We start from the raw sequence: 25,500 nt of genomic DNA, 5'->3' as shown, positions 1-25,500 counted from the left end.
TTAGGTTTTCAGGGAGCAATACAGCAGTGAAATGAAGGTACCCACTCATGGTAAAGCTTTGTGTTGTGAGATGAATTTGAGTCATTTTAGCCTGCCTAAAGTGCTCCCTGGTTCTGCACTTCTCAAGCATAACAAGAGTACGGTGTCTAAGAGTAAGTGGAATCAATTGGGTCCCAGCTGCTTCTGCTGCTGGTTATCAGCAGATGAAAGAGCAGCTCCAACAGATACAATGGAACCCTAAAAGATGTTCAAAGGCACCAGATCGCAAAATCACTTTTTACAAAGTAAATGCACAAATGACATTGATAGAAATTTCAATGCAGAGCCCCAAAGGAGAAATGTCATGTCTACTGAACCATGTTTTGATATCCACAAATAACATTAAAAAAAGGTCTATTGATATCTGCAAAACCATGTTTTGATAATAGGGCGAAGTCACCTTGTTTTACATTGATTAACCAGCTGTCAAAAGCTATTACAATTCCCAAAAAGCTTTCAGCAGCCGATTAAACAATGTAAGACAAGGTGAGCTATCCCCATTATAAAAACATGGTCGTGCGGATATCAGTGTCCTAAAAAATGTGAAAAGTGTTTTTGTGGTCCCATGAACATGAGCAATTTTTTTTCTTGAACAGTAACACGAGCAATTATGTTATTTCATGAAAGATGAATACTTGTCAACTCAATAATTTCAGCAAATTTTGACTATCTTTTGTTTCCACAAAATAAGAAGAAACAGCCCGGATTTCTCAAAGCAGAACTCACAGTGCTTTGGAGGTCACTTTCAGGTAATTATCTTGTATCTTAATCATTCTCAAGGAAAATAAAGAGACTGCTTTTGCACTGATTCTTTTCCAATAACCAACATCTTCCGTCATTTCTATGTATAAATTGCATCTAATGATTTGCCCAAAAGATAACATGCTGGGGGTATACCACTTATCATAATTGTTAAAACATAGATAAACACCTTGGAAGCTGGTTGAACTGTTGATGGCAATTTAGCTGAGGAAAAATCAGATCCATGACTTCACAAACAGAACCTGATGGACCAAAACATCTCATTTGAGATCAACATTCATAATTCGGCATCTTAAGTAATTGAGGTGGTGATTAGAAAAGAGCGAAATCATCGCCAGACATAAATGCAGCAGACGTGCTTGCTCCATTAGCATGGTGAGACTCCATTCTTGAGTCCAGGATTGCCAGTTGAGACTTCACCCATGTCGGATTGTACTTAGCTTCAATCCATAAAGCTTCCCCAGTATCTTTGTGCTTGAAATCTGGATACTTTGGATTCCTCTGCAAATTGTAGAGCATTTTTGAATCATCAATTCAAAACAAAATTTTCATAGTAATGTCAATGAGGAAGCAACAAAGGCCAAAACAAATATATACGGAACATTACGGGTTTGCATGTCCTGCTATTCCTCAGATATTTTGATAAGCAAGGGCATTATGCTTATTTTAATGGCTAGTAATGATCTACTTCGTAAAAATAAAAGCATAAAGCAAAATGAACAATGTAACCAGTACAATAGGCACATTTGTGTTTGTGTACCTCTACACACACAAGCATGTTTTCTACATAACCCATCCCCCTGTGAGAATTGGGAAGAACTAGAGTTGAAAATGATAGCAAAATGAGTGGCTATGCATCTGTTAATTTTACAAGAAAATAGATTACCTTGTTCTTCCTATTAGGAAGAACTAGAGTTGAAAATGATATCAAAATGAGTGGCTATGCAACTGTTAATTTTACAAGAAAATTGATTACCTTGTTCTTCCTATTGTCCCACCAGTCAACTGGATTAGCAAAGAAAGCTTGCCATAGTTCTTCTGCCGAGCCTACATTATTCACAGAAAAGTTCCCATGCTTCATACCTGCAACACCATGAAAGAAGAACCAACTAATGAAAATGAAACAAAGGGAAACTAACCCATGTTCTAAAAGTCCCAAGCTGTAAAACAGACAAGTTCACAATCAAGGATGAGAACTGCCTGAAGTCACGGAGTTTGTCACTGGAGCATATGAGGACATTGATGAAGTCTTTTCAATAAAATTCAGTTGCTGTACAACCACCTGCAACAGATTTTAAGCCATTCAGTCCATTTGGGAAAAATCAAATGGGATTATTGGAAGGCAACTTGTAAAGTCACAGAACTAACGGAACCTTGTAATAGGTCTGCGGCTTTTCACCGTCCTCTCCTTGAACTGTATCTGAGACAAGTCTCCCAGTAACATATACTTGTTGGCCTTTCTCCACATGCTGAAAAGCAACATGAGCCAACTCATCCCAGAGTGTTAAATTAATCCTGTAGATAAGCACATCATATTTGAGAACTACATTCAAAGTGTAACGGATTTGGGATAAAGTAGAGAAGGATAAAGTGACACTGAAAGTTATTTAGCATCAAGAGATACTGTAGCAGACACGTGAAAGAGAATGTTTTTTTTTTTTAATGGCAAGAGCATGTATCTGTTTTGATACTCTTTAAACATGTGATTTTAATGGCATTTACAAATATCTATGGGCCTCTTTGGATGACAACAAAATGGGTCCTATTTTGCAAACAAGATTATTTGAAGACATTAACTGTACTACTTCTAAAGCTATTATAACCATTACGAAAAAATCATATTTAACTTCAAAACCATTTGAATAAAGAAATATATGCAAATAATTTTTAAAGGCATCTACAGAGGCCCCAAGTGTTTTCAATCACAGAGGCAAATTTGCAATGAGAGGCACCCAAAATCAGCCTGACTGAAAAGTGGGGCCATACCCTTTTTCCAAGTCCAAAATACCGTTTTCCCTCAAGTGCAAAGAAAACACATAATACCGTCATCTTCTTCTCCTTCTCTGATTTTTCCAGTTCTTCATCTTTGCAACTCTTGGAGGAGGAGGAGGAGGAGAAGGAGGAGTACCAAGAAAGAGATTAAAGGATGAAGGAAAAAGATGAGTTGACGCCAAAAAAAAAAATTGAAGGCGCAGACAGATAGAAAAGAAGAGGAAGAAGAAGATAAAAAAGAAGAGAATCGATGCCTGAAAAAAATGAAAGGTGTCGGAAAAATGGAAAAGAAGAGGAAAAAGGAAAAAGAAGAACCAACGCCAGAAAAAAAGGAAGACACTGGAAAAAAAAAAAAGAGGAAGAAGGAAAAAACATGAATCGATGCAGGAAAAATAGAAGGTCGAGGAAAAATGGAAGAAGGGGAAAAAAGAATAAACTCGGGGTCATCTCGGTCGACTCGGGGTTATCCCAGTTTGAGTCGGGATCATCTCAGTTTGACTTAGTGCCATCGCTCATCTCGGACTAACTCGGGGTCATCTCGGTCGAGTTGGGGTCATCTCGGTTTGACTTAGGGTCATTCCGGGATGAGCGATGTTTGACTTAGGGTTATTCTTGGATGAGCGATGACCCCGAGACACACCAGGATGACCCCAAATTTGGTCGATTCTAAGTGTCTTCCATATTTTCCGGCGGCGATTCTTCTTTTTCCTTCTTCTTCCTCTTCTTTCCATTTTTCTGGCTCCTTTAATCTTTTCGGCCCCAATTCTTCTTCTTTTTTCTTCTTTTTTTTTATTTTTCTGGTGCCTTCCATTTTTCAGGCGTCGATTCTTCTTTTTTTTACCTTCTTCTTCATCCTCTTTTCTATTTTTTCTGGCGCCTTCCATCCTTTTTTGCACCTATTCTTCTTCTTCCTTCTTCCTCTTTTTTTTCTTCTTCTTCCTCTTCTTTTTCTTGTTTTTCTTCCTCCTTTCCTTCTCCCTCTCCTTCTTCTTCTTCTTCCTCCTCTCCTTCTTCTTCTTCTTCTTCCTCTTCCTCTTCTTAGGAGTTGCATACTGGAAAATTGTGAAAGAGAAGAAGATGATGGTATTTTGTGCATTATCTGCACTTGAGGGTAAAACGCTTTTTTAGACTTGAAAAGGCAGTACGGTGCCACTTTTCAATTAAGCTGATTTTGGGTGCCTCTCATTGCAAATTTCAGAACTTTTATGCAAGCCAAGAGTCTTTAATCCTAACCTCCAGGAATGGAAGTCATAAAGCACAGTCTGGAAATGCTAAAAAAACCTATTAAAAAGATACTTTGCAAATCCAAAAGGAAAACGATTCAAGAGCTAATTGTTAAAAATGCTGAAGTATAAATGATTAGATAACACCAACTCTAACAGCTTGAGCATACTTTTGGAGTAATTGGTTGTTTCACACGGTATCATAGCTATTCCCTCACGGCCGGTCTTGGGTTCAAAACCTAGCAACCCCTTGATATTAAAAATCCACGTGTACGGTCAACCCGGAAGAGGGGTCACATGTGCCACATGTACTGCCAACTCAAAAAAAAAGAAAAAAAGAGGGGGCCACACGTGAGGGGGGTTGTTGAAGTACAAATGATTAGATAACACCAACTATAACAGCTTAAGCTTTTGGAGTAATTGATTGTTTCACAGAGAAAAAACTAGAACTAGTAACCTAGAAAAAAAACATTAGGGTGTGTTTGGCTGTGCTCCAAAAAATATTTTTTCTTGTTTTTCCTAATTTAAAATCAGGAAAACCATGTTTGGATGGTCTTTCTCAAATGATTTTTTTTTCCGCTCCAGAACACATATAACGAAACAAAAAAAAGTTGTTTCCCCAGGGAAACAAAATCGGAGGAGCGGTTTATCGGGATGTGACTCCTCCAAAAATAAAGCTCTCTCTCTCTCTCTCTCTCTCTCTCTCTCTCTCTCTCTCTCTCTCTCTCTCTCTCTCTCTCTCTCCGATGCTAGCTACACTCATCTCTCCCAAATGGCTTGCAAGGACTCAGGTTTTCATGACCAAGGTTTTAAATCTCGGTTTCGGTACGAAATTTCGGAAATTTCCGAAACGTTTCACCGAAATTTCCGAAATTTCGGGTGAAATTTTGTACTTCACCGAAACGTTTCACTGAAATTTTACCGAAACGAAACGTTTCGGCTGAAATTTCCAAAACGTTTCGGCGAAGTTTGGTACTTTTCCGACTCACTGTGAATTTCATTTCGTTTTCCACCGAAGCCGAAATATTTCGGCCGAAACGAAACGTTTCGGCCGAAATTTAAAACCATGTTCACGACTCGATCCAAGAATGGCTTTTCTAGAATGGTTTGTAGGGACTCAGGATTTCTTCTTTTGTCATCCTCAACCAGGACTATAGCTCCGGGAGCAGGGTTTTGGATGGATTCTTCTCAACCAGGAAGATGGCTTTCCTTCAAGTCTTTTGCTATGATCTCTGGAAGGGAACCTCCTCCCAAGCAGTCAGTTCCCCCTCCAAATCAGAAAAAACTGGAGCTACTATCAGTATCATTAGTTATGATTTCCCCAAATGTTTGCTCAGCTAATTTGGTAGTTGATTAAGGAAAAGTTGGAAGTGAGTTACTAAGTTCTATCAGACTTTTTGGCAAACATGCTATTATGGATTAATGACCAGCAAAGAACAGGATGGATGAGGGACCTCTGGCTTCCAACTCTGGTTTATGGGAGTTCAGATGCTCACCCAAATTGCAATTTTGGATCCTTTTAATTGCAAATCCAAAAATTAGAGCATCTAGTTGACCACAATTGGGGTGGAAATTACTATAGACAGGGCTCACCCTGTTCATTTTGGATTTTGAGAATTGATTGAGTCTACAACTGACTGTAAACAATCACATATCGATCAGCCTTTCAGCTAGAAAACAACAATGTTACATTAGGTTGCAAATATCATCCCCGAAGTTAAATGCCAAATCCAAGATCATGATGAAACATGAACATTCTGGCTGCCATGCGAAGTAGATTTGCAACTGAAGTAGCCCTGATTTAGAAGTCGCACAGCAAGCAAATTTGAGTCAGCAAAGCCAATGGTTGTTAAGCTTTGAGGTTAAGATTGTAAGGCACGGAGACATGCCTAACTCGAAACAATGAACTATGGAGTATTTCCTATCATTCAAAAAAAAAAAAACCCTATGGAGTATTTCCTTAGGACAGAAACATATGTCACCAGTTGGGACAAAATTCTGTATATTGTGACAGATATTCAGCCTTCTTACATTCACAAATTACTTTCTCACTCAAGGCCAGCCCCTCCTACCCGACTATCTTGATGATCCCTGTGGATTACCCTGCAATAACTTAGTGCCACCCTATTTCATCTGTTACTCATAATTATAATGCATGTATAATTACTCTTGATTCTCTACTAGTTGAAGTTAATAATCATTTTTATTAGGTAAACATGACGCTTCAAAAACAAAAAAGAATGATTTTTTATGTCAGTTACCAAACATGATTCTGATTCTAAAGAATAAAAAACAGAATCAAGTATTAGCATCAAAATCAAGAAACATAATCAGAATTGTTGCCAAACACACACCCTTATATTTTAATATTTCAGTGTGCCACTGATGCAGGGAGCGTGGAGCAGCAACGCTAAGATAAAGATCAACACAAGCAACAACTAAAATAACCTCGTGGGGGTTTGAAAACCCATGCCACGGTTTGGATAAAAACTCCTATATCCATGAAAGGAACGAAGCTCCTTCACCCACGTGAAAGAGCCAATGTTGTCTTCACAAGTGATGTCCCAATAATAAACTTTATTCAATCTATCTTTCTTTCCTCATGCCATTTCATAATATAGAGAGTCAAAATCTAAGAATAGCAGCCCATAACACTTGCCCGACAATTATTCTCCATCTTCTATCTAAAGCAACAAAATAAAAGCAAGAAATATGACTAAGAAAATCCTAAAATAGTAATCCCGTAATAAACACTTACCATAAAAACACCAAAATCATGCCAAAAGAACAAGATTTGATGCCCTAAAAAAATACTAGAAATAAAATGACGAAAATAGAAAATAGAAAATAAAAATAAAAGACTTGTTCAACGCCACGCATCAGCTACCCTGCATACTCAGCTGACCAGTTCATCATCAAAGCAAAAAACTAAAAAATGGGAAAAAAATACATGTGGGATTTATTAGTGGCAGATTACCAGACGGTATCAGTTGCGGATTTCTTGACGGCGAGTCGAGTCCAGGCAAGGACTTTTCCACTGCTGAGATGCTTTATCTGAATTGGGGTTCCTATAATTCCGATCAGATGAACTGAATTGCAGAGCTCCTTTGTCCATGGGATCTCTGCGGGTCTAGGGTACACAAGTCTAGCATGCTCGAACTCATAATCGCCCGTTGCACATCTGAGAGGGCGACAAAACCCTAGATTTTTGTGGGTTTTTGAGGAGAGGGAGAGGGGGGAGAGTTGAGATGAGGGTTTGTTGGAGAAAAGGAGAAAGGATTGTTGGGGTTTAGGGTTTGGAGATTTGGAGAGGAGGGTAATGGAAGTGGTGATGGCACTACTAATACTCGTTGGGGACGATAATGTTCCTACCATTTTCAACTCCCTCTGCAAAGAATGAACTCTAGGGACTGGCAATTTTAAAGCTTTATTATATTTTGAAAAAAATGTTGATATTGGCACTGCCATTTTTTATAATTGCACTAACTTACCTTGTCTTTTATTAGTTAATCAGTTGTCAAAGGTTATAACCATGGTTTTAAATTTCGGTTTGGGAATGCGTTTCCGCCCTCACCGAAACCGAAATTTCGGCCAAACTCAGGTACACCATTAAAAAATAATATATTATTTAATCCCAAATTCCAGTCGAAATTTCGATCATTTCAGTCGACTTCTCGGGAAAATGCTATATAATTAAAAAAATTGAGATTTTGGGTTGAATTTCTCGAAATTTAGGACGAAATTAAAAAAAAACCAAAATTTCATCTGAAATCCATTGCCATTTCGGGTTTTACCAATTTTGGTTTTGGTGTTGTCCGAAATCCATCGAAATTTAGATCGAAATTTAAAACCATGGTTATAACAATTCCTAGGTCTATTTGGTTGAGCGGCATAGACTCAGAGAGTGGGGTAATAAGTAGTGAACAATAGGGGTGGACATGGTTCGGTTCTGGGTTTAGCTCAGAACCGAACCATATATAATCGATTCCCTGAAATTGGAACCAGAACCGAACCATATATGTGTGAAACCGAACCGAACCAGAACCATATATAATCGGTTCGGTTCGGTTCTGGGTTTACCCAACCTTCACCAATGGCGCTGTTTATATATGAATTACAAGCACTAACAGTAATAGTAACAGGCACAAATTTGAGCAATGCAAAACTTATATGAAGTATGAAGAAGTACAAACAGGTGGCATAATCATGCACAAATTTTAGCAATGCATGAAGCCATGAACTACAAATTTGGGAAATAATCAGGCCCTAATATCCAAAGCAAAAATCACATTAAACCAATTCGGTTCTCGGTTCCGGGATCCCAAACCCAGAACCGAACCGAATTTGCACCGGTTCCCGGATTTCTGAATCGGAACTGAACCATATAGAAATGGAACCGAACCGAACCGAACCAAATGTGCCGGTTCGGTTCCTCTGTTCGAACCGGAACCATGCCCACCCGTAGTGTACAATGTGTTTGGTTGTAGGTCATAGATTTGGGGAATAGGGGAATAAGTAGGGTATGTCTAGGGGTGTAAACGGATCGAATTCGGAGCGGATATGGCTATATCCGAATTCGATTACAGTATACACTATCCGAATTCGGATTCGACGGATATTTAATATCTATTACCGAATTCGTATCCGTCGGATATTGTTCGAATTCGGATATTATCCGTATCTGTTTATCCGGTAAATTCGAACATTTTATTGCAGCACTTTATCTTTTTTCTCCTACTTACTCGAATGAATTTTCCAAACCCTAAAACTAGACCTCTACATTCTCTTCACAAAATTAACTCTCAAACCCTAAAATATATGAGATCCTCTTCTTCCTTTTAAAACAAAGGCAGAGAGAGAGAGAGAGAGAGAGAGAGAGAGAGAGAGAGAGAGAGAGAGAGAGAGGGAGGAGATGGGAATGGATGATAGTGTTGGTAGTGGTTCTTGGGTTTTTCCTTTTTTTGTATATGATGGAATGGGTTTGGGCTAATTTTGTTTTTATTTTATTTTTTCTAAAAAGAATATTCACTTTTCTTATAGAAACAAAAGATAGTGTGTCATTACTAAAAATAAATATTAATGATATTATTAGTAATAAATAAAAAGGATTTACTTCTCGGATTCGGATGTTAAACGGATCAGATATACCATTTGCCAGATTCGTATCCGCTAAGAGCCGGATATCTCATAAACGGATTCGGATAATATCTGCTTGAAACGGATTCGAATAATATTCGCTTTAAATGGATTCGGATGCGGACGGTAATTGAATTTCCGAATATCCATTTACACCCCTAGGTATGTCATTACCAAAATGGACAGAAGAGAGGGGGTGAGAGAGGAAGAGAGAAAAAACTCCATTCTCAAGATATTTCAACTTGGCGTGTTCGGGATTTTCCCCTTTTTTAGGGGTGGGGAATGACGAAACCGAAAAAAATCTCAAAAAATTTGTTCGGGTGCGTGACCCGCTAAGGTCCGTTTCCAAAATTTCTGCTACTTTTTCAACTAAAAAATAGGATTCCTTGAAGCGATAAATAACCGTTTCTAAAGTTTCTCATCACTCCGTTTCCCGCCCGATTCTTTAGGCGAGAATTAGAAGTGTCGCCGAACATGCCCAATCCACCCCTTTTTATGTGGGTTTTGGGTTGGATGCTACAGGGAAGACACCAGAATGCAACCAAACCGGAAATATTGTACCAAAAAATGCCAATTAAATGCCCATGACCACAACTATTAGGACTGCTAAGATAATATCCTTTACTTAGGAACTAATAAGCAAATATTTTGCCATGTAGGGACTAATCAACGAAACATCACTTTTCCTTTTTGTAATAGTATCACCCTCGGGTCCTAGTACATGGCGACAACAGTTTCCCTCTACTCGAACTCAGCGATTTCCTCCACCACTGTATTCCGATTGCAAGATCTTAAAGCTTTAGGCCTTCAGATCCGACATTTTCTACGAAAAGAAGATTGAGATCTTACGGTAATACACCGAAAACTCAATGGCAAGTAGAATCCGAAATAGTTTTCTTTCTTTCATATCACATACGTTTTTATTCTTCATGTTCTTCTTCAATTTTTGAATGCTCGTAGGTTATAGTCCTTTTAAAATGTGGCTGTAGATATTATTAGTGTTCTTCGATTCGTAGATTTGTTCTAAAATATTTGAGATTTCAAAGGTCGGATTCACTGGAGTAGGACTATTGCATTGTGAATTTAGCAGAAATAAATCTTTTGAAAACCCTAGATTTAGATTAGATTCAGATGAAAATTATAGAAAGTATAACCCTAGGACTAAAATTATACAAAATGAGTGATTTTTTCTCTAGTAGAGCTGTTTCGTAGCTCTAGATGCGCCATTAAGAATTGCTTGGCTGTTGTTTTCTGGTGTTTTTATTTATTTATTTAGATTTGGATGGTAGGATTGAGTACCTGATAAAACCCTAGGACTAACACTATACAAAATGAGTGATTTTGTCTCTATTAGATATGTTTTGTAGCTCTAGATTCGCTGTTGGGAATTGATCTGATATTTTCTGGCATTTTTTATTTAGATTCGGACTGAATACCTGATAAAACCCTAGACCTAACATTATATACAAGGTGGGTGATTTTCTCTCTCGTAGATCTAGATGCACCATTATGAATTGCTTTGATATTTTCTGGCGTTTTATTTAGATTCTGATGGTAGGACTGAGTACCTGATAAAACCCTAGGACTAACATTATACAAGATGGGTGATTTTCTCTTTCCTAGATCTTTTTCGTAACTCTGGAAATGCCATTAGAAATTGCTCTGATATTTTCGGTACATTGTGGACTGAGAACTTTGATAAAATCCTACGAATAACATAAAAAAAATGGGTCATTTATTCTCTCATAGTTCTGTTTCGTATCTCTCGATGCACCATTGGCAATTGCTAAAACCCTACAACTAACATTATACAAAATGGGTGATTTTCTCTTTTGTAGGTCTGTTTCTTGGATTTAGATGCGGCATTAAGAATTGCTCTGATACTTTTGGTACATTGTGGACTCAGAACTTGATAAAACCCCAGGACTAACATTATACAAAAATGGATGATTTTCTCTTTCGTAGATCTGTTTCGTAGCTCTAGAAACACCATTAGAAATTGCTCTGATATTTTCAGTACATTGTGGGCTCAGAACTTGATAAAACCCCAAGACTAACATTATACAAAATGGGTGATTTTCTCTCTTGTAGATCTGTTTCATTGCTCTAGAAAAGCCATTAGAAATTGCTCTGATATTTTCGGTACATTGTGGACTCAGAACTTGATAAAACCCTAGGACTAACATTATACAAAATGGGTGATTTACTCTCTCTCGTAGATCTGTTTGATTTACTCTCTCGTAGATATGTTTCATTGCTCTAGAAATGCCATTAGGAATTGCTCTGATATTTTCGGAACATTGTGGACTGAGAACTTGATAAAATCCTAATCATAGTTGTGTTTCGTATCTCTCGATACACCATTAAAAAAAACACTAGGACTAACATTATACAAAATGGGTGATTTTCTCTTTTGTATATCTATTTCTTAGCTTTAGATGCGGCATTAAGAATTGCTCTCATACTTTTGGTACATTGCAGCAACAAACGATGTCTTCATTTCTGCATCAGAGGCAGCAGCAGCAGCCTCTGGTGAATCCATATCCCATTTCGCCCCAATCACCAATTGGTCCTCCGAGATCCATTTCTCTTTTCAGCCGCACAGGCCTTCTCATCCTGCTAACTCTTATGGTTATTCTCGGAGTTCTTTCCCCATCAATTGGCTTCTTGCCGCAAGGCCTATTTTCCGGCAATGGAGGTTCACTTTCGAGATGGCGGGATTATTCTCTAGCCGAGGCAGCTGCTTTTGTCGCGAAGAACGGGTCTCTTATAGTCTGCGCCGTGAGCCAGCCATATCTTCCCTTTCTAAATAACTGGTTGATTAGTATTTCCAGGCAGAAACATCAGGAGAAGGTACTTGTTATCGCTGAGGACTATGCCACCCTTTACAAGGTTAATCAGAAGTGGCCCGGGCATGCTGTTCTCATCCCACCTGCACCTGATGCTCAGACTGCTCATAAGTTTGGTTCCCAGGTATGCTATTCCCCAAACATGAGACTTGTCTGTTATTGTAGTTTTGGATAAGAATTAACATCCTTATGGGGCAGTCCTTTTTTTTTTCCTTGAATTTCAGTTTTTTGCATTTGTTGAAGTATAAATGATTATATAACACCAACTCTAACAGCTTAAGCTTTTGGAAAATTGGTTGTTTAACATGGTATCAGAGCTTGCCTCACGGCAGGTTCTGGGTTCAAAACAACAACTCCTTGATATTTAAAAAAACCACATGTAGGGCCAACTCAAAAAAGGGGCCACATGTGCCATATGTACAGCCAACCCAAAAAAAAGAGGGGCCACACGTGAGGGGGATTGTTGAAGAAGTATAAATGATTAAATAACACCAACTCTATAAGCTTAAGCTTTTTTAGTAATGGGTTGTTTAACAGCATTTATCAATTGGGTTGCCTTCCCACAACCCTGCCTGATTTTATCTCATTTGACAGGGATTCTTCAATTTTACATCCCGCAGGCCTCGACATCTGCTCCATATTTTAGAGCTTGGGTATAACGTGATGTACAATGATGTAGATATGGTCTGGTTGGGAGACCCATTTCTCTATCTCCAAGGGGATCACGATGTGTACTTCACCGATGACATGGCTGCCGTAAGTATGGAAATCTAAAATTTAAGTTTCAGTCTGAGTATCAAGTGTTAATTTATGCTATTCAAAAAAATATTGATGTAAGAACTTTCCTTCAATTATCTCAGAACGAAGAACAGTAAACGAAAAAGATGAGATTGTTGTAATCTTGTTGGTCTGGGTACTGGAAATCATATTTTGTGTATTATCATACGGTCATGCTCTACATTCTATAACTGTCAGGTGAAACCCGTGAATCACTCTCATGATTTGCCACCTCCGGGGAAGAAAGGGCGGACTTACATTTGTAGCTGCATGATTTACCTGTGCCCTACAACTGGTGCAAAACAAGTGATGAAGAAATGGATTGAAGAACTTCAAGTTCAGCCCTGGTCCAAGACAAAGAAGTCAAATGACCAGCCTGCTTTCAATTGGGCTTTAAACAGAACTGCTGGCCAGGTGCTTTTCATTTTTAATATTATCTCACTAGTAGATTTGGAAAGTAATCAAGAAAGTTTATTTGTCCCATTTGATGGTCGAAAGTGCAGCCAAGTTAGACATTCCATACTATCCGATTCGGTTGTTTGATCAAAATTCTAACGCTGTGTGATGGTACACCTTGCAACAATAATATCTCAATTTTTGTCCATCTTTTGCTAAAAAATTAAATCATTTGCATATAGTAACTGCAAATCATTATTTTTCTAAATACACTGGCTTCTGTAGAAAAGGAAACTGTGATAGATACTCTCTTTCTAATGTTTTAAGCCACAATGTGGGGAGTCATAAATCTTATGTGTTTTCTTTTCTACTTTGAATTTGAAGTGATAAGTTAATAAAATAGATAAAATTGGGAAAACAGGAGAATTTAGGATGACATGGGAATTACATGGACTAAAGGTTTGTGGCACATGGATGTAGATTAAACCTTGCAGAAGCAATGAACAAATGTGCGAATAGAAATTCTTGTTGTCGAGTTAAGGACTGACGTAGTTCACCCAAAGCAAAATCCAATCACAGCCTGCAATGATGATAGTTCATGAACTGACATCTCTATCTTGGAATAGCCTATACCCTTATTATTGAGGACATTACGGCAGAATTATAAATCTGCTCCTATACCCTGTCCAGCTGAAACTGTTTGCATTAAAGATCAATGGAACAAGTCTCTTTGAGCTCAGTTCCAATCCTAGTGGAAATATTTTTTTGAAATGGCAAAATATATTGATGAAACGAAACCGTGATGGTCCTCAGAATACAAAGGGAAAGAAGAAAGAAGAGAAAAACAAAAATAACATACAAAATACAATTAATGCGGTAAATAATCGAACCACTCTAGACCCTGCCTAATGACCCAAGATTTAGCTAGACCATTAGCTTCTTCACTAGCTGATCTTCTAACAAGGGCAAAAGACATCTCTGATCTTGATACCCAATCCGGTATCTCCTCAATAAGGCTGAGAAATCTCCATGGAGGAGGAGCTTTACCAGCAAGCCATCTAATAACATTGGAGGAATCCCCTTCCACAATCACCTTATCCAAGACATGTCTTTCAATGTGAAGGATACCATAATACGCTGCTTTTACTTCAGCCTCTGACGAATCAGAAATCCCATTTGGACCGAAGAACGCCCACTCGACAACACTTACATGATCCCTCATTAGGCCACCAAAACCTGAAGAACCCGGATTTCCAAAGGATGCTCCATCCACATTTAGCTTGCAGAAACCCACGGGCGGCGGAATCCACTTCTGAATTGCCTTTGTCCTTCTTAACCCTTCCATACAGATGAAATCCCATCTTTCCCACAAATCATACGCCGACACGAATTTGAACATTGGAAGACTCTTCGCCCATTGAATAGATAGAGCAATAATCCTTTGATAAATACTGAAGGCTGAACATGCTTTTCTATAAAAAACCCTATCATTTCTTTCTTTCCATACCGACCACCATAGAGCTAAAAGGCAAATTCTCCACAGCACCTTCCCTTTCTTTTTCCAAGGGACAAAATCCCAACATTCCTAAAGAATAGGGATTGATTGAGGGAAAACCCATTGGATACCAAATCTTACCAAGACTAAACCCCATATCACCCTTACTACTTTACAATGCATAAACAAATGATCAATATATTCTCCATCCTCCAGACATAACGGACAGTGATCAATCAACCATAAACCCCTTCTTCTCAAAAACTCAATGGTTTGGATACGCCCACTACTAACAGACCAACCAAAAAATGATACTCTGGGGGGCACTGAAAGGACCAAACCTTAGCCACAAAAGAATCATCACCACCCGGAACAATCTTAGCATATACAGATTTCACAGAGAAGATTCTGGAGGAATTCAAATCCAAATTCTTTTATCCTCACCGGATTTCTTAATGTAGCATTTCTCGATCACCTCAAACAAGGAAGATAGATCCTCTAATTCTCGTTCAAAAAAATTTCTTCTAAACCGTGGACACCATATCACTTCTGATCCACTCTTTCAAAACAGTCGCACACAAAAGCATTCTTGTCTGCAGCCACTCTCAGTAAATCTGGAAATAGCGAACCCAAGGGCTCATTTGCGCATCAAACATCATGCCAGAACCTAATACGCCTTCCAGAATACACTCTGAACTTGTAACCCTTTCTAAACACATTTCTAATGCGTAGGATATCCCTCCAAATAGTAATCCTAGTGGAAATATTCTCTTAGCTACCATGCTCCTTTTTTTTTTTTTTGAATGGTAAGGATAAATATATTGAAACCAAAAGGATCAAGGAGATCCCCACAAATACAAAGGGAAAATACAAAAGGAAAAAGAAAAAGAAACGAAAGGGAAAAGAAGAAAACTACGGGGGAAGAAAATCAAAAAATTCCATGCTGTCCCTAGAAACACCATCTTTCGCCAATTTATCCGCCTCCCCATTTGCCGACCTCTTTACATGCTTGAAACAAATAGTTGGCATCCCTATCATGTCCTGCGTCTCATCGAACAATGATGCGAATCTCCACGGAGCTACCTTTGACCTTCTTAACCATCTAACGACATTGAGAGAGTCACCTTCGATGATCACATTATTTAGGTCAACATTTTGAAGCAATTTAATACCATGATGTACGGCGTGTACTTCTGCCTCGTTGGAGTCTGCTACTCCGATAGGACCTCTAAAAGCCCATAGAACTCCACCATTTTCATCCCTCAATAAACCCCCAATACTTGAAGGACCTGGATTACCAACACTAGAGCCGTCAAAATTCAATTTTAAGATTCCTTGCATGGGCGCCGATCACCTCTGAGCTACTTTGGATTTATTTGAAGATCCGCTGCATATCTCTTTCCAACCATGCCAAAGATCATGAGCCGATACAAATCTAAAGCATTGTAATGATTTAACCCAAGATATAGTTAATGAAATGACCTTATTAAATAGAAACTGTGCTCCCTTTGAATATCTCTTAAAGGTCCTTACATTGCGTTCTTTCCAAAGCACCCATATCGTGGCTAAAAGGCTAACTTGCCAAAGAATCTTGCCTTTTTTCTTCCATGGACTCATAGCCCAACTCTTGAAAAGCTCCAAGTGCTCGTCATTCAAGATTGTTGAAAATCCGGGTCATCACCATTGTGCTCAGTTCCAATCCTAGTGTACATTTCAAAAAAAAAAAAAAAAACCATTGTGCTTTAATCTGATTATTACCGTACTCAATAGTTTGCCGAAGTGGATTCTGGTTCTAGAACAAATGCTTGTTGTGTGAAATTAATTACAAGTTTCCCTAATTTTGCAAGGACTCCATTCTCAATTACAACAATTTGCAAGAGTAAACATCAGAGAAGCAGAAAATTTAAACCATAATCTCTCTTTTGTAACAAGCTGGGGATGCATGACATATGCACTCCAGCTTGAGGGATTGTCCTCTCTCAACAACTGCTGTTTGGTCTACTCCCCTCTAAGTGTGCTCGGCGTTTCTCAAATCCGAGCTCCCCCGAAAGTCGAAGTAGTGGCTTCTAATCCTCGCGAAGGTGAAGGAGGAAGAAGAAGAGAACTCTTGAGTTCCAAACCCAACTTGAAATCTCAGATACTTATATGTTCTCCAAGAACTAGAACTTGAACTAGAACTAGAACTAGAAGCAAAACTTTAAGGGAGAGAAAGAATTCTGGGAGAGAGGAGGTTGGACGAAATTCTCTAGGGAGATGGATGGGTTGTTGTGTGTTGAATCCGTGCACCCCTAGTGCTCTATTTATAGAGCTCCCAAGGGACCTGGTTTCCCTCTAGGACTCCTCTTTGATTTTGGAAAGTGTGTTCAATTCCAACTCCTCCCACCAAATCTCCAACACAAGCACAATAAGGGTACAAAACGTTTTTGCCTTTGGTGGGAGCTTCCAAATTTAAATAGGTTTCCAAGTTCAAATCTAACTCTCCTTTCAATTTTGAATTTCCACCAATAGGAATTCACCAATTTGTAGCTAATAGGTTTTCACATAAATCCGAACCAATAGGATTGAAGTATTCAATTAAGCACATGCAAAATTAAACCACTTAACTCACAGCCAATAGGATTCAAGTATTTAATTAAACACATGTTAATTAAATACACACACCATACTATGGTGTGTCTCTTCTTCTAACTAAAGTGCATGCACCCTATGTATGGTGCATCTCCTCCCTGTATCACATACAATGGATCCAATCCATTACTCGCGGTCAATAAAGTCTGGAACCCTGATTGTCCAACAATCCTTTGGGGGAGTGGGATCGTCGTAGGGATCCAATGGTCGTTCCTGCAGGGGCCCACCATGGGCTCCATTGCGATCTCATGCAATTTAGTTGAACTGTGACCGCATTAGGCAGGTGGCCCCCACCAAGAGATTACTCTGAAGAATACCATTAGATTTATAAACCCGAAGCACATCCAATGTGCTGTCCTTCCTTCAATCCTACATCTACTGAGTTGGGTCCTACAAGGGGTGGACATGAGTTACCCCTGGGCCCACTCAATGGTATACCTTTCAATCTATCAATTTAAGCCCGCAAATGCATTTGCAAAGTCCTTCTGAAAACTATTATAGCTTTTCAAAAAATCTCTGATAAATACCTTTATCAAATCGGCTGGTCAGCCTTTTCTTAAGGGCTTAGCTGAGATCGAACTATAAATATTGTTCCTCTATGATAGAGGTGGAGGATTCCTTATCGGGCATCACTATTGATCCCATGGGTTTGCCTGATGACCGATTACTATCTTCTATTACTATCCGCTGACAATCCCGACCAAAGCCATAAGACTTGCCCATGAACCAAAACGACCCTTTAGGTCTAAGGACATATCCAAGGGTCATGTCTGACATAATAACCTTATCAAATCCTTCTCCATAGGTTATTCTATTAACTAATCCGTTCAGTACGTAATTCAATCATTGCACCCATTCCACCTGCTTAGGGTCAACTACGCGAGTGACCGAGATAGGCCACCCTAATGCATATATGGAGAACATATCAATACTGGTTGTGTACATCTGTGAGGTGTCCAACCTCGACCCCAACCATGAACATTCTATATCTGCAAAGAACTGGAAGGTCACATCTCCATGACCTTTCCTACGATGCTACCTGAGGATAAACGTGTGTCAAGAAGCACATCACACACTCTATAATTACCAAATAGAATTAATGAAACAATGAAATATATATATATATATATATATATATATATATATATATATATATATATATATATATATATATATATATATGAGAAAACGGTTCCTACACATATGTGTAGAGAGTTCTCTACACACTAGCTTAAAATACAGTGGGGGCCCACATTGTTTGGGTGATCCAAGCCATCCATTTTAAAGGCCCTCACATAGATAGGGTGTCTACAAAAAATCAGATCCATAGGATCATCCTAACCCTACGATTTGTGGAGGTAAAATGGATGTCTTTAAACCTTCACAAATTAGTCCGTTTTTTGCCTCCACAGTTCGAATGGTTAGGATGATCCTATGGATCTGATTTTTTGTGGACACCATATCTATGTGAGGGCCTTAAAAATGAATGGTTTGGATCACCCAAATGATGTGGCCCTCACTGTATTTTAAGCTAGTGTGTAGATAACTTATCTACATATGTGTAGGAACCGTTTTCTCTCTCTCTCTCTCTATATATATATATATATAATTGTTTTCGCGCTTAAGCGCAGATAGCTTATATGTGCTCGAGTGCAAAAAAATCATGTGGGCCCACATTTTTGGGTGATCCAAAGCATTCATTTGGAAGGCCTTCAATAGATAGGGGGTGTACCAAAAATCAGATCCATAGGATCATCCTTACCCATCCAAAAATAGAGGGAAAAATGGACATACACTCTTTGTCCACAAATCTACCCATTCTTTTCCTCCACTTTTGGATGGGTTAGGATGATCCTATGGATCTGATTGTTTGTGGACACCCTATCTAGGTAAGGGCCTTCCAAATGAATGCTTTGCATCACCCCAAAAAGTGGGCCCACAATGTTTTTTGCACACATATATGACTAGGGTTGTACAATGAGAAAGAAAAAAAATACCCTTAGACGTGTTAGAGTGTATGCCCTAAAAGCCAGTTCTACTTATTGACTAGGGTTGTATAATGAGAAAGACAAAAATACCTTTAGACGTGTTAGAGTGTATGCCCTAAAAGCCAGTTCTACTTGTATTGAAACTTTCCTTTTATCTATATATATATACACATACACACACTAGTGCCCTAAAAGCCAGTTCTACTTGTATTGAAACTTTCCTTCTATCTATATATATACACACATACACACACTAGTAAAAAAACCCTGTGCGATGCACGGGCTGACAAAGAACTGTACGGACAACATCATAGGTTGATCCAAACCGTCCATGTGATGGAACACAACATCAATATGTTGTGCCCGTAAAATCATTTCCATAGGCTGATCCTAGCCCTCCAATCTATAGAGGTTTCCATAATTAAAAAGCATTAAGGAGGGGGGTAGGATTGAAATTATGTGGCTTTAATGGGTGCCTTTGTTAAAAAGCATAAAGGAGGGGGTAGGATTGAAAATATGTGGGTTGAATGGGTGCCTTTGTTAAAAAAAGTCAAAAAAAGTGATGTGTAATTCTCATAGAATTTTGGGAGAAATTCAAATAGTTCTCTCCTTTTCTCTTCTGCTATATATATATATATATATATATATATATATATATATATATATATATATTTGAATTTTCTGAATTATTTGAAATTAACACGTCGACGGTAATTTCGAATCATTATTTCCTGTAGTTTTCGTTTTTATAGGTATTTGCTAGCCACCTTCTCCAAAGGCTATGTCTCGCCTAGGGGTGGACATGGTTCGGTTCGGTTCGGTTCCGAGGTATACCCAGAACCGAACCACTCCATTGTCGGTTCCTGAAACTTGGAACCAGAACCGAACCGATTGTGGCTGGAACCAAACCGAACCAGAACCGAACTTGGTCGGTTCGGCTCGGTTCGGTTCTGGGTTCTAGCCGTTTCTACTTTCTACCCCCAGATCTCTTCCCTTTTAATTCCATGTTTTTTACTTTTTTTTTGGTCTTTTGTTATATAAAGTAGGGATTCAAAATCAGTTCTCAAAAATAATTTTAGAGTTGATTCAAAATCAGTTCTAAAAAATCAAATATGAAGAGGGAAGAGAAAAGGTGAGATTACCGTGAGGAGAGGCAGGGAGGAGGATACGCTGAGACAGAGTTCTCTATGGGCCGACGGGGGCGTCGGTTGTGGAGGGGAAAGGAAGATGAAAGATTTAGGATTAGGGCTCGTTTTGAGTCTTGAGAAACAAAACACAGAACATAAGAAAAGTGAAAAGTGAAAACACACAAAAATCGATGGGTTTTAATGTTATTAACCAAATAAAAATGATATCAGCACCCCTTTTTGTTTTTTTCCAAACCCAAAGCTCCAAACTATAAGAGGAAAATGATATCAGCACCCGTTTTTTTTTTTTTTTTCAAAAAACATATGAAAACTGGTTCGGTTCGGTTCTCGGTTCCATACACCCAAGCCCAGAACCGAACCGGTTTCCATCGGTTCTCAAATTCTATACCCAGAACCGAACCGGCGGATTGTGGAACCGAACCGAACCGAACCAAATAGGCTGGTTCGGTTCTGTTCCTCGGGTTGGAACCGAACCATGTCCACCCCTAGTCTCGCCCATCCTTTGCAATTGTATGTGTTCAGAGATTTGTCTTATTAGATGTGGTGAAAACTGCACGAAAATACTATTTCTTGAAATGTGGCCAGCAATAATAAGTACTGAAAGAAGCTACCAATAATAATCATTAGGTACTAAAGATTTGGAGGAAAATTACGGTAAAGTGCTTGAAAGTCGCAAAATTACGGAAAAAAGTACCGAAACGGGTACCTGTATATGACAATTATGGAAAAAACTACAGACAAGAGGTATAAAAATATGGTAATTACGAAAAACTACGTTTCCTGAATAATTTTTTGAGGATATTACGAATTCCGGACACCTTTAAAAATATTTACGAATTCCGAGCACCTTAAGAGGACAACATATTATGGAAACCTCTATAGATTGGAGGGCTAGGACCAGCCTATGGAAATGATTTTACGAGCACAACCTATTGATGTTGTGTTTCATCACATGGACGGTTTGGATCAACCTATGATGTGGTCTGTACAGTTCTTTGTCGGCCCGTGCATCGCACGGGTTTTTTTTACTAGTGTGTGTGTGTGTGTCTATATATATATATATATAAGAAAAGGGTTGCTGCGCTCTCGAGCGCGGCTAGGCTTAGCTGTGCTCTAGCACAGAAACAGGGGCGTGGGGCCATTGGGGGGGGGGGGGAGGGTGATCCTAACCATTCATTTGGAAAGCCCCATCATGGATGGGGGGGCCTACCAAAAATCAGCTTCATTGGATCACCAATGAGTGTCCATTTGTGGGGCCAAAAATGGACAGATACTGTTTGTCCACAAATCTGTCCCTTTTTTGCCCCACAAATGGACACCCTAAGGTGATCCAATGGAGCTGATTCTTGGTGGACACCCTACTCATGAAAGGGCCCATCAAATGAATGCTTTGGATCCCACCCAAAATGTGGCCCCACCCTGTTCCTGTGCTCGAGCGCAGCAACTCTCTCTCTCTCTCTATATATATATATATATATATATCGGAAAAAATGTTGCTACTCGGTCTTGTAGCCAAGCTTATCTACTCGGTCGGGTTAAATACAATGGGGCCCATATTGTTTGGGTGATCCAAACCATTCATTTGAAAGTCCCTTACCTAGATAGGGTGTCCACAAAAAATCAGACCCATAGGATGATCCTAACCCATCCAACAGTGGAGGGAAAAATGGGAAAAAATGGACAGACACAGTTTGTCCACAAATCTGCCCATTTTCCCTCCACTGTTGGATAAGTTAGGATCATCCTATGGGTCTGATTTTTTGTGGACACCCTATCTAGGTAAGGGACTTTCAAATGAATGGTTTGGATCACCCAAACAATGTGGGCCCCCACTGTATTTTACCCGACCGAGTAGATAAGCTTAGCTACAAGACCGAGTAGCAACACTTTTCCGTATATATATATGAGGAAAGTGTTGGTGAGCTTAAGCTCACCAAACTTATGGTGAGCTTAAGCGCCCCAATCACATGGGTCCCACATTTTCTGTGGTGATCCAAACCATTCATTTGCAAGGCCCTATCATAGATAGGGTGTGTACCAAAAATCAGCTCCATAGGATCATCCTAACCCCTCAATTTGTGGAGGACAAAAATGGGCAGATTTGTGGACAAATAATGTCTGTCAATTTTGACCTCCACAAATGGATGGGTTAGGATGATCCTATGGAGCTGACTTTTGGTACACACCCCATCTATGTAAGGGCCTTTCAAATGAATGCTTTGGGTCATCCTAACAAAGTAGCCCCAATGTGATTGGGCGCTTAAGCTCACCATAAGTTTGGTGAGCTTAAGCTCACCAACACTTTCCTTTTATATATATATATCATACTCTGTGAGAGGTCTGATTTTGACTCTCTCTTTTCTCCATCTCCCTTTCTCATTTCTCACTTTCTCAACTTTTCTCCTCCATCATCAACACGGCTCAATCTGTTTATTTTCTCATTCTTCACCAGATTTTCTATTAGAGCAATTTGTGACTTTGTGGTCTATGTTGCATAGACCCTGTTCATCCACATAAGCACAAATTAAAATCAATGTTACATTCTATTTTTATTATTAATAGAATTGATGTTTCTCGAGTTTTTTTTGTCTCTTTATGATATGTTTTTTCTGTCTCTTTATGATATGTGTTCCCTTATTAAGATTACTCAATTGCCATTTCAAAAAAAAAAATAAAAAAATAAAGATTACTCAATTATATGTTCCTACACAGAAGCATGCAATCACAACACCTTTTGAATCAGTATACAGTGATGTATGAGGACCAATAAAAGTTCCATTTCTTCAGGGTTATTCTATTGTGTTACATTCTTTAGATGATTTTTATATGTTTATATGGATCTATCTTGTAAATAGAAAATCTGAACTGATAAATGCATTTTGCACCTTCCATAACATTTTGAAAACACGATTTCAATCAGTCATTATGGTCCTACGTTCTGATTCAGGAGGAATTACATTTCTATTGACTTTTAACAACTATTACAAGAGGATGGTTTCTTATCTCATTAGAGTTTCTTTCACACTCCATAGAATTAGAGTTTCTTTCACGCTCCTCAGTCTAAACTGCTGGCTTTGCTACTTTGATAATAAGCATATCTAATCTGAGAAGTGAGGAGCCCCCTCTCAGTTGTCATAGTTGGGCTTGTGAAAGGGGAGGATGACTAGGGCCTACGTGTACATTTTCCTTCAATATAATTTGCTTCTTTTCTTTTCGAAACAAAAAGAGTATAGCTAGATTTAAGCTGATTAAGGAACTATTATTTGGAATTGAAGGTTCTTTTTCAAGGAACTGTTATTTGGAATTGATGGTTCTTTGTTTCTTTTTTCCTTATTGTAGGTTGCTTCACTTGACATGGACCTACTTGAACTTATTTTTGCATCATTACACTTTGTTTTCAACAGTCATCAAATTTGTTCTCTTTCCTGCATTTAATGGATGCAATTGACAATGCAGGTGGATCTATATCTGCTTCCCCAGGCTGCATTCCCATCTGGAGGGTTGTACTTCAAAAACCAGACTTGGGTTCAGGAAACCAAAGGTTTTCATGTCATCATTCATAACAATTACATTACTGGTTTCGACAAGAAGATAAAGCGCTTCCGCGATTTTGGCCTTTGGTTGGTGGATGATCATGCGGACGAATCACCACTTGGCAGACTATAACAAGAGCCATGGATGCACTTACTGTGTTTCCAGGCAAAAGTATATGACCTGGGTCCATGATCTCTTTGAAGCCTTTTGTGCTGCACCACTTGGTAGTTCACCTGTGCAGTGTTGCCTATGGGCTTAAATTGGTGGGTTGTGGACATGAAACGTAAGATGGCGAAATTTAATTTGACCTTTAGAAGCTTTTTATATTTAGGAGGTGCCATGGATTTTTTTCAAAAAAAAAGAGAGGAGGTGCCATCGATGTTTACCACAATTTTAGGGAGGTGTTCTGCTGTTGGTTTCTTAGGCGGTTCACAGTTCACACATCTATTGCTCTTTGGTGGAAGATGCTGAAGCTGATTGGTTCATTGCTTCTATATATATATATATTTTATTATTATTATTTTTTTTTCTTTTCAAATCATTCTTCTTCTGCTGTTAGCAAATGTTAAGGGTATTAAATGGCAGTATATATATTGTATACTCCTGTATTTTTGCATTGCTGATTGCATCAATTATTTTGAAGGTGATTTCAATAATGTTGGACTTCGAATCGTAAAATTTATTTGAGGACTAATAATAAACTTCGCGCAAGTATCCGTCGAGCCCTTCTTTTGCCCACTGTGCATGTTGCACTTGGCTTGCTGAGCAGGGCCATTCATTTTGTGGTCACCATGGGTCAATCTCCCTTGCGGGTTCCTGCTTCAATTGGAAATCATTTCCATTTGATGAAGGCCTATAAGTATTGATGACTGACTTTTCTTGAGAAAATGCCAAAGACAGACTATTTTGTGCTCACCATGGAACCATGTAGGTGGAACAATCTCATGTTTATGAACAGAACACCATTACTTTGTCTCCAAAATGAAAAACTATATTTCATTTTTACTATTACTGGTGTGTCGTTTTCTTCAGACCGAAAATGCTGCCTGCCTCACCGTAGGGCCATTAAGAAGTACCTACAGAGTTACCTCAAGCTCGATAGCTGAAAAAAATTAGAATGTGACTAATGCAGAGTCTAGAGATGATCACGCATGTGCTTGGAAGCCATGGGAGAACTTACCTCTGTGGAGAATCATCGGATAATAATGTGCATTTGAAAGGAGGAGGGCCTGGAGATGGAAGCTGTATCAGTGGTTTCTTAATATGGTTGTCGATCAGTTAATAATGATTACATTATCCTATTTGTTTTTCTGGAGATGGAAGCTGTATCAGTGGTTTCTTAATATGGTTGTCGATCAGTTAATAATGATTACATTATCCTATTTGTTTTTTTTTTTTTAATGATCGCCACTTTTATTGCAGAACAGGACTGGGATGGTCAAAATACAAAAAGAGGAACAAGAAAAAGAGAGAACTAGAAGCAAATACAACAATAATAATGGGTCATGGAGGAAGAGAATAAAAAAAGGCCAA

General features: G+C 38.7%; 2 protein-coding genes across 4 annotated transcripts; one reads left to right on the top strand and one right to left on the bottom strand.

Annotated features, from left to right (window-relative positions):
- Nucleotides 1-847: 847 nt before the first annotated feature.
- On the bottom strand, nucleotides 848-7,417 carry LOC143887141 (protein OSB1, mitochondrial-like). The gene is made up of 5 exons (XM_077391246.1): nucleotides 6,994-7,417; nucleotides 2,175-2,316; nucleotides 2,002-2,083; nucleotides 1,778-1,884; nucleotides 848-1,302 (listed from the first exon to the last, which is right to left on the bottom strand). The coding sequence occupies exons 1-5, from the start codon at nucleotides 7,389-7,391 to the stop codon at nucleotides 1,114-1,116; spliced, it is 918 nt and encodes a 305-aa protein (XP_077247361.1). The 5' UTR covers nucleotides 7,392-7,417; the 3' UTR covers nucleotides 848-1,113.
- A 2,370-nt stretch (nucleotides 7,418-9,787) lies between these two features.
- LOC143887139 (UDP-D-xylose:L-fucose alpha-1,3-D-xylosyltransferase MGP4-like) lies at nucleotides 9,788-24,468 on the top strand. 3 transcript variants are annotated; one of them, XM_077391245.1, is made up of 6 exons: nucleotides 9,788-10,002; nucleotides 10,991-11,041; nucleotides 11,634-12,125; nucleotides 12,596-12,757; nucleotides 12,977-13,192; nucleotides 23,890-24,468. In XM_077391245.1, exons 3-6 carry the CDS (start codon nucleotides 11,643-11,645, stop codon nucleotides 24,097-24,099), a joined length of 1,071 nt encoding a protein of 356 aa, XP_077247360.1. In that variant the 5' UTR covers nucleotides 9,788-10,002; nucleotides 10,991-11,041; nucleotides 11,634-11,642; the 3' UTR covers nucleotides 24,100-24,468. The 3 variants fall into 3 exon arrangements, with proteins under 3 accessions (XP_077247360.1, XP_077247358.1, XP_077247359.1); XM_077391243.1 differs by lacking the exon at nucleotides 10,991-11,041 and having other exon boundaries at nucleotides 9,788-10,024; XM_077391244.1 differs by lacking the exon at nucleotides 10,991-11,041 and having other exon boundaries at nucleotides 9,791-10,002.
- The last annotated feature ends 1,032 nt before the right edge of the window (nucleotides 24,469-25,500 follow it).

The sequence above is a fragment of the Tasmannia lanceolata genome, unplaced genomic scaffold, assembly GCF_043159265.1.
Source record: "Tasmannia lanceolata isolate RefF3 unplaced genomic scaffold, GAP_Taslan_0.1 ptg000012l, whole genome shotgun sequence".
Classification (NCBI taxonomy): Eukaryota; Viridiplantae; Streptophyta; class Magnoliopsida; order Canellales; family Winteraceae; genus Tasmannia; species Tasmannia lanceolata.
The sequence above is the reverse complement of the archived record's forward strand: the minus strand, read 5'-3'. Positions and strand labels throughout refer to the sequence as shown.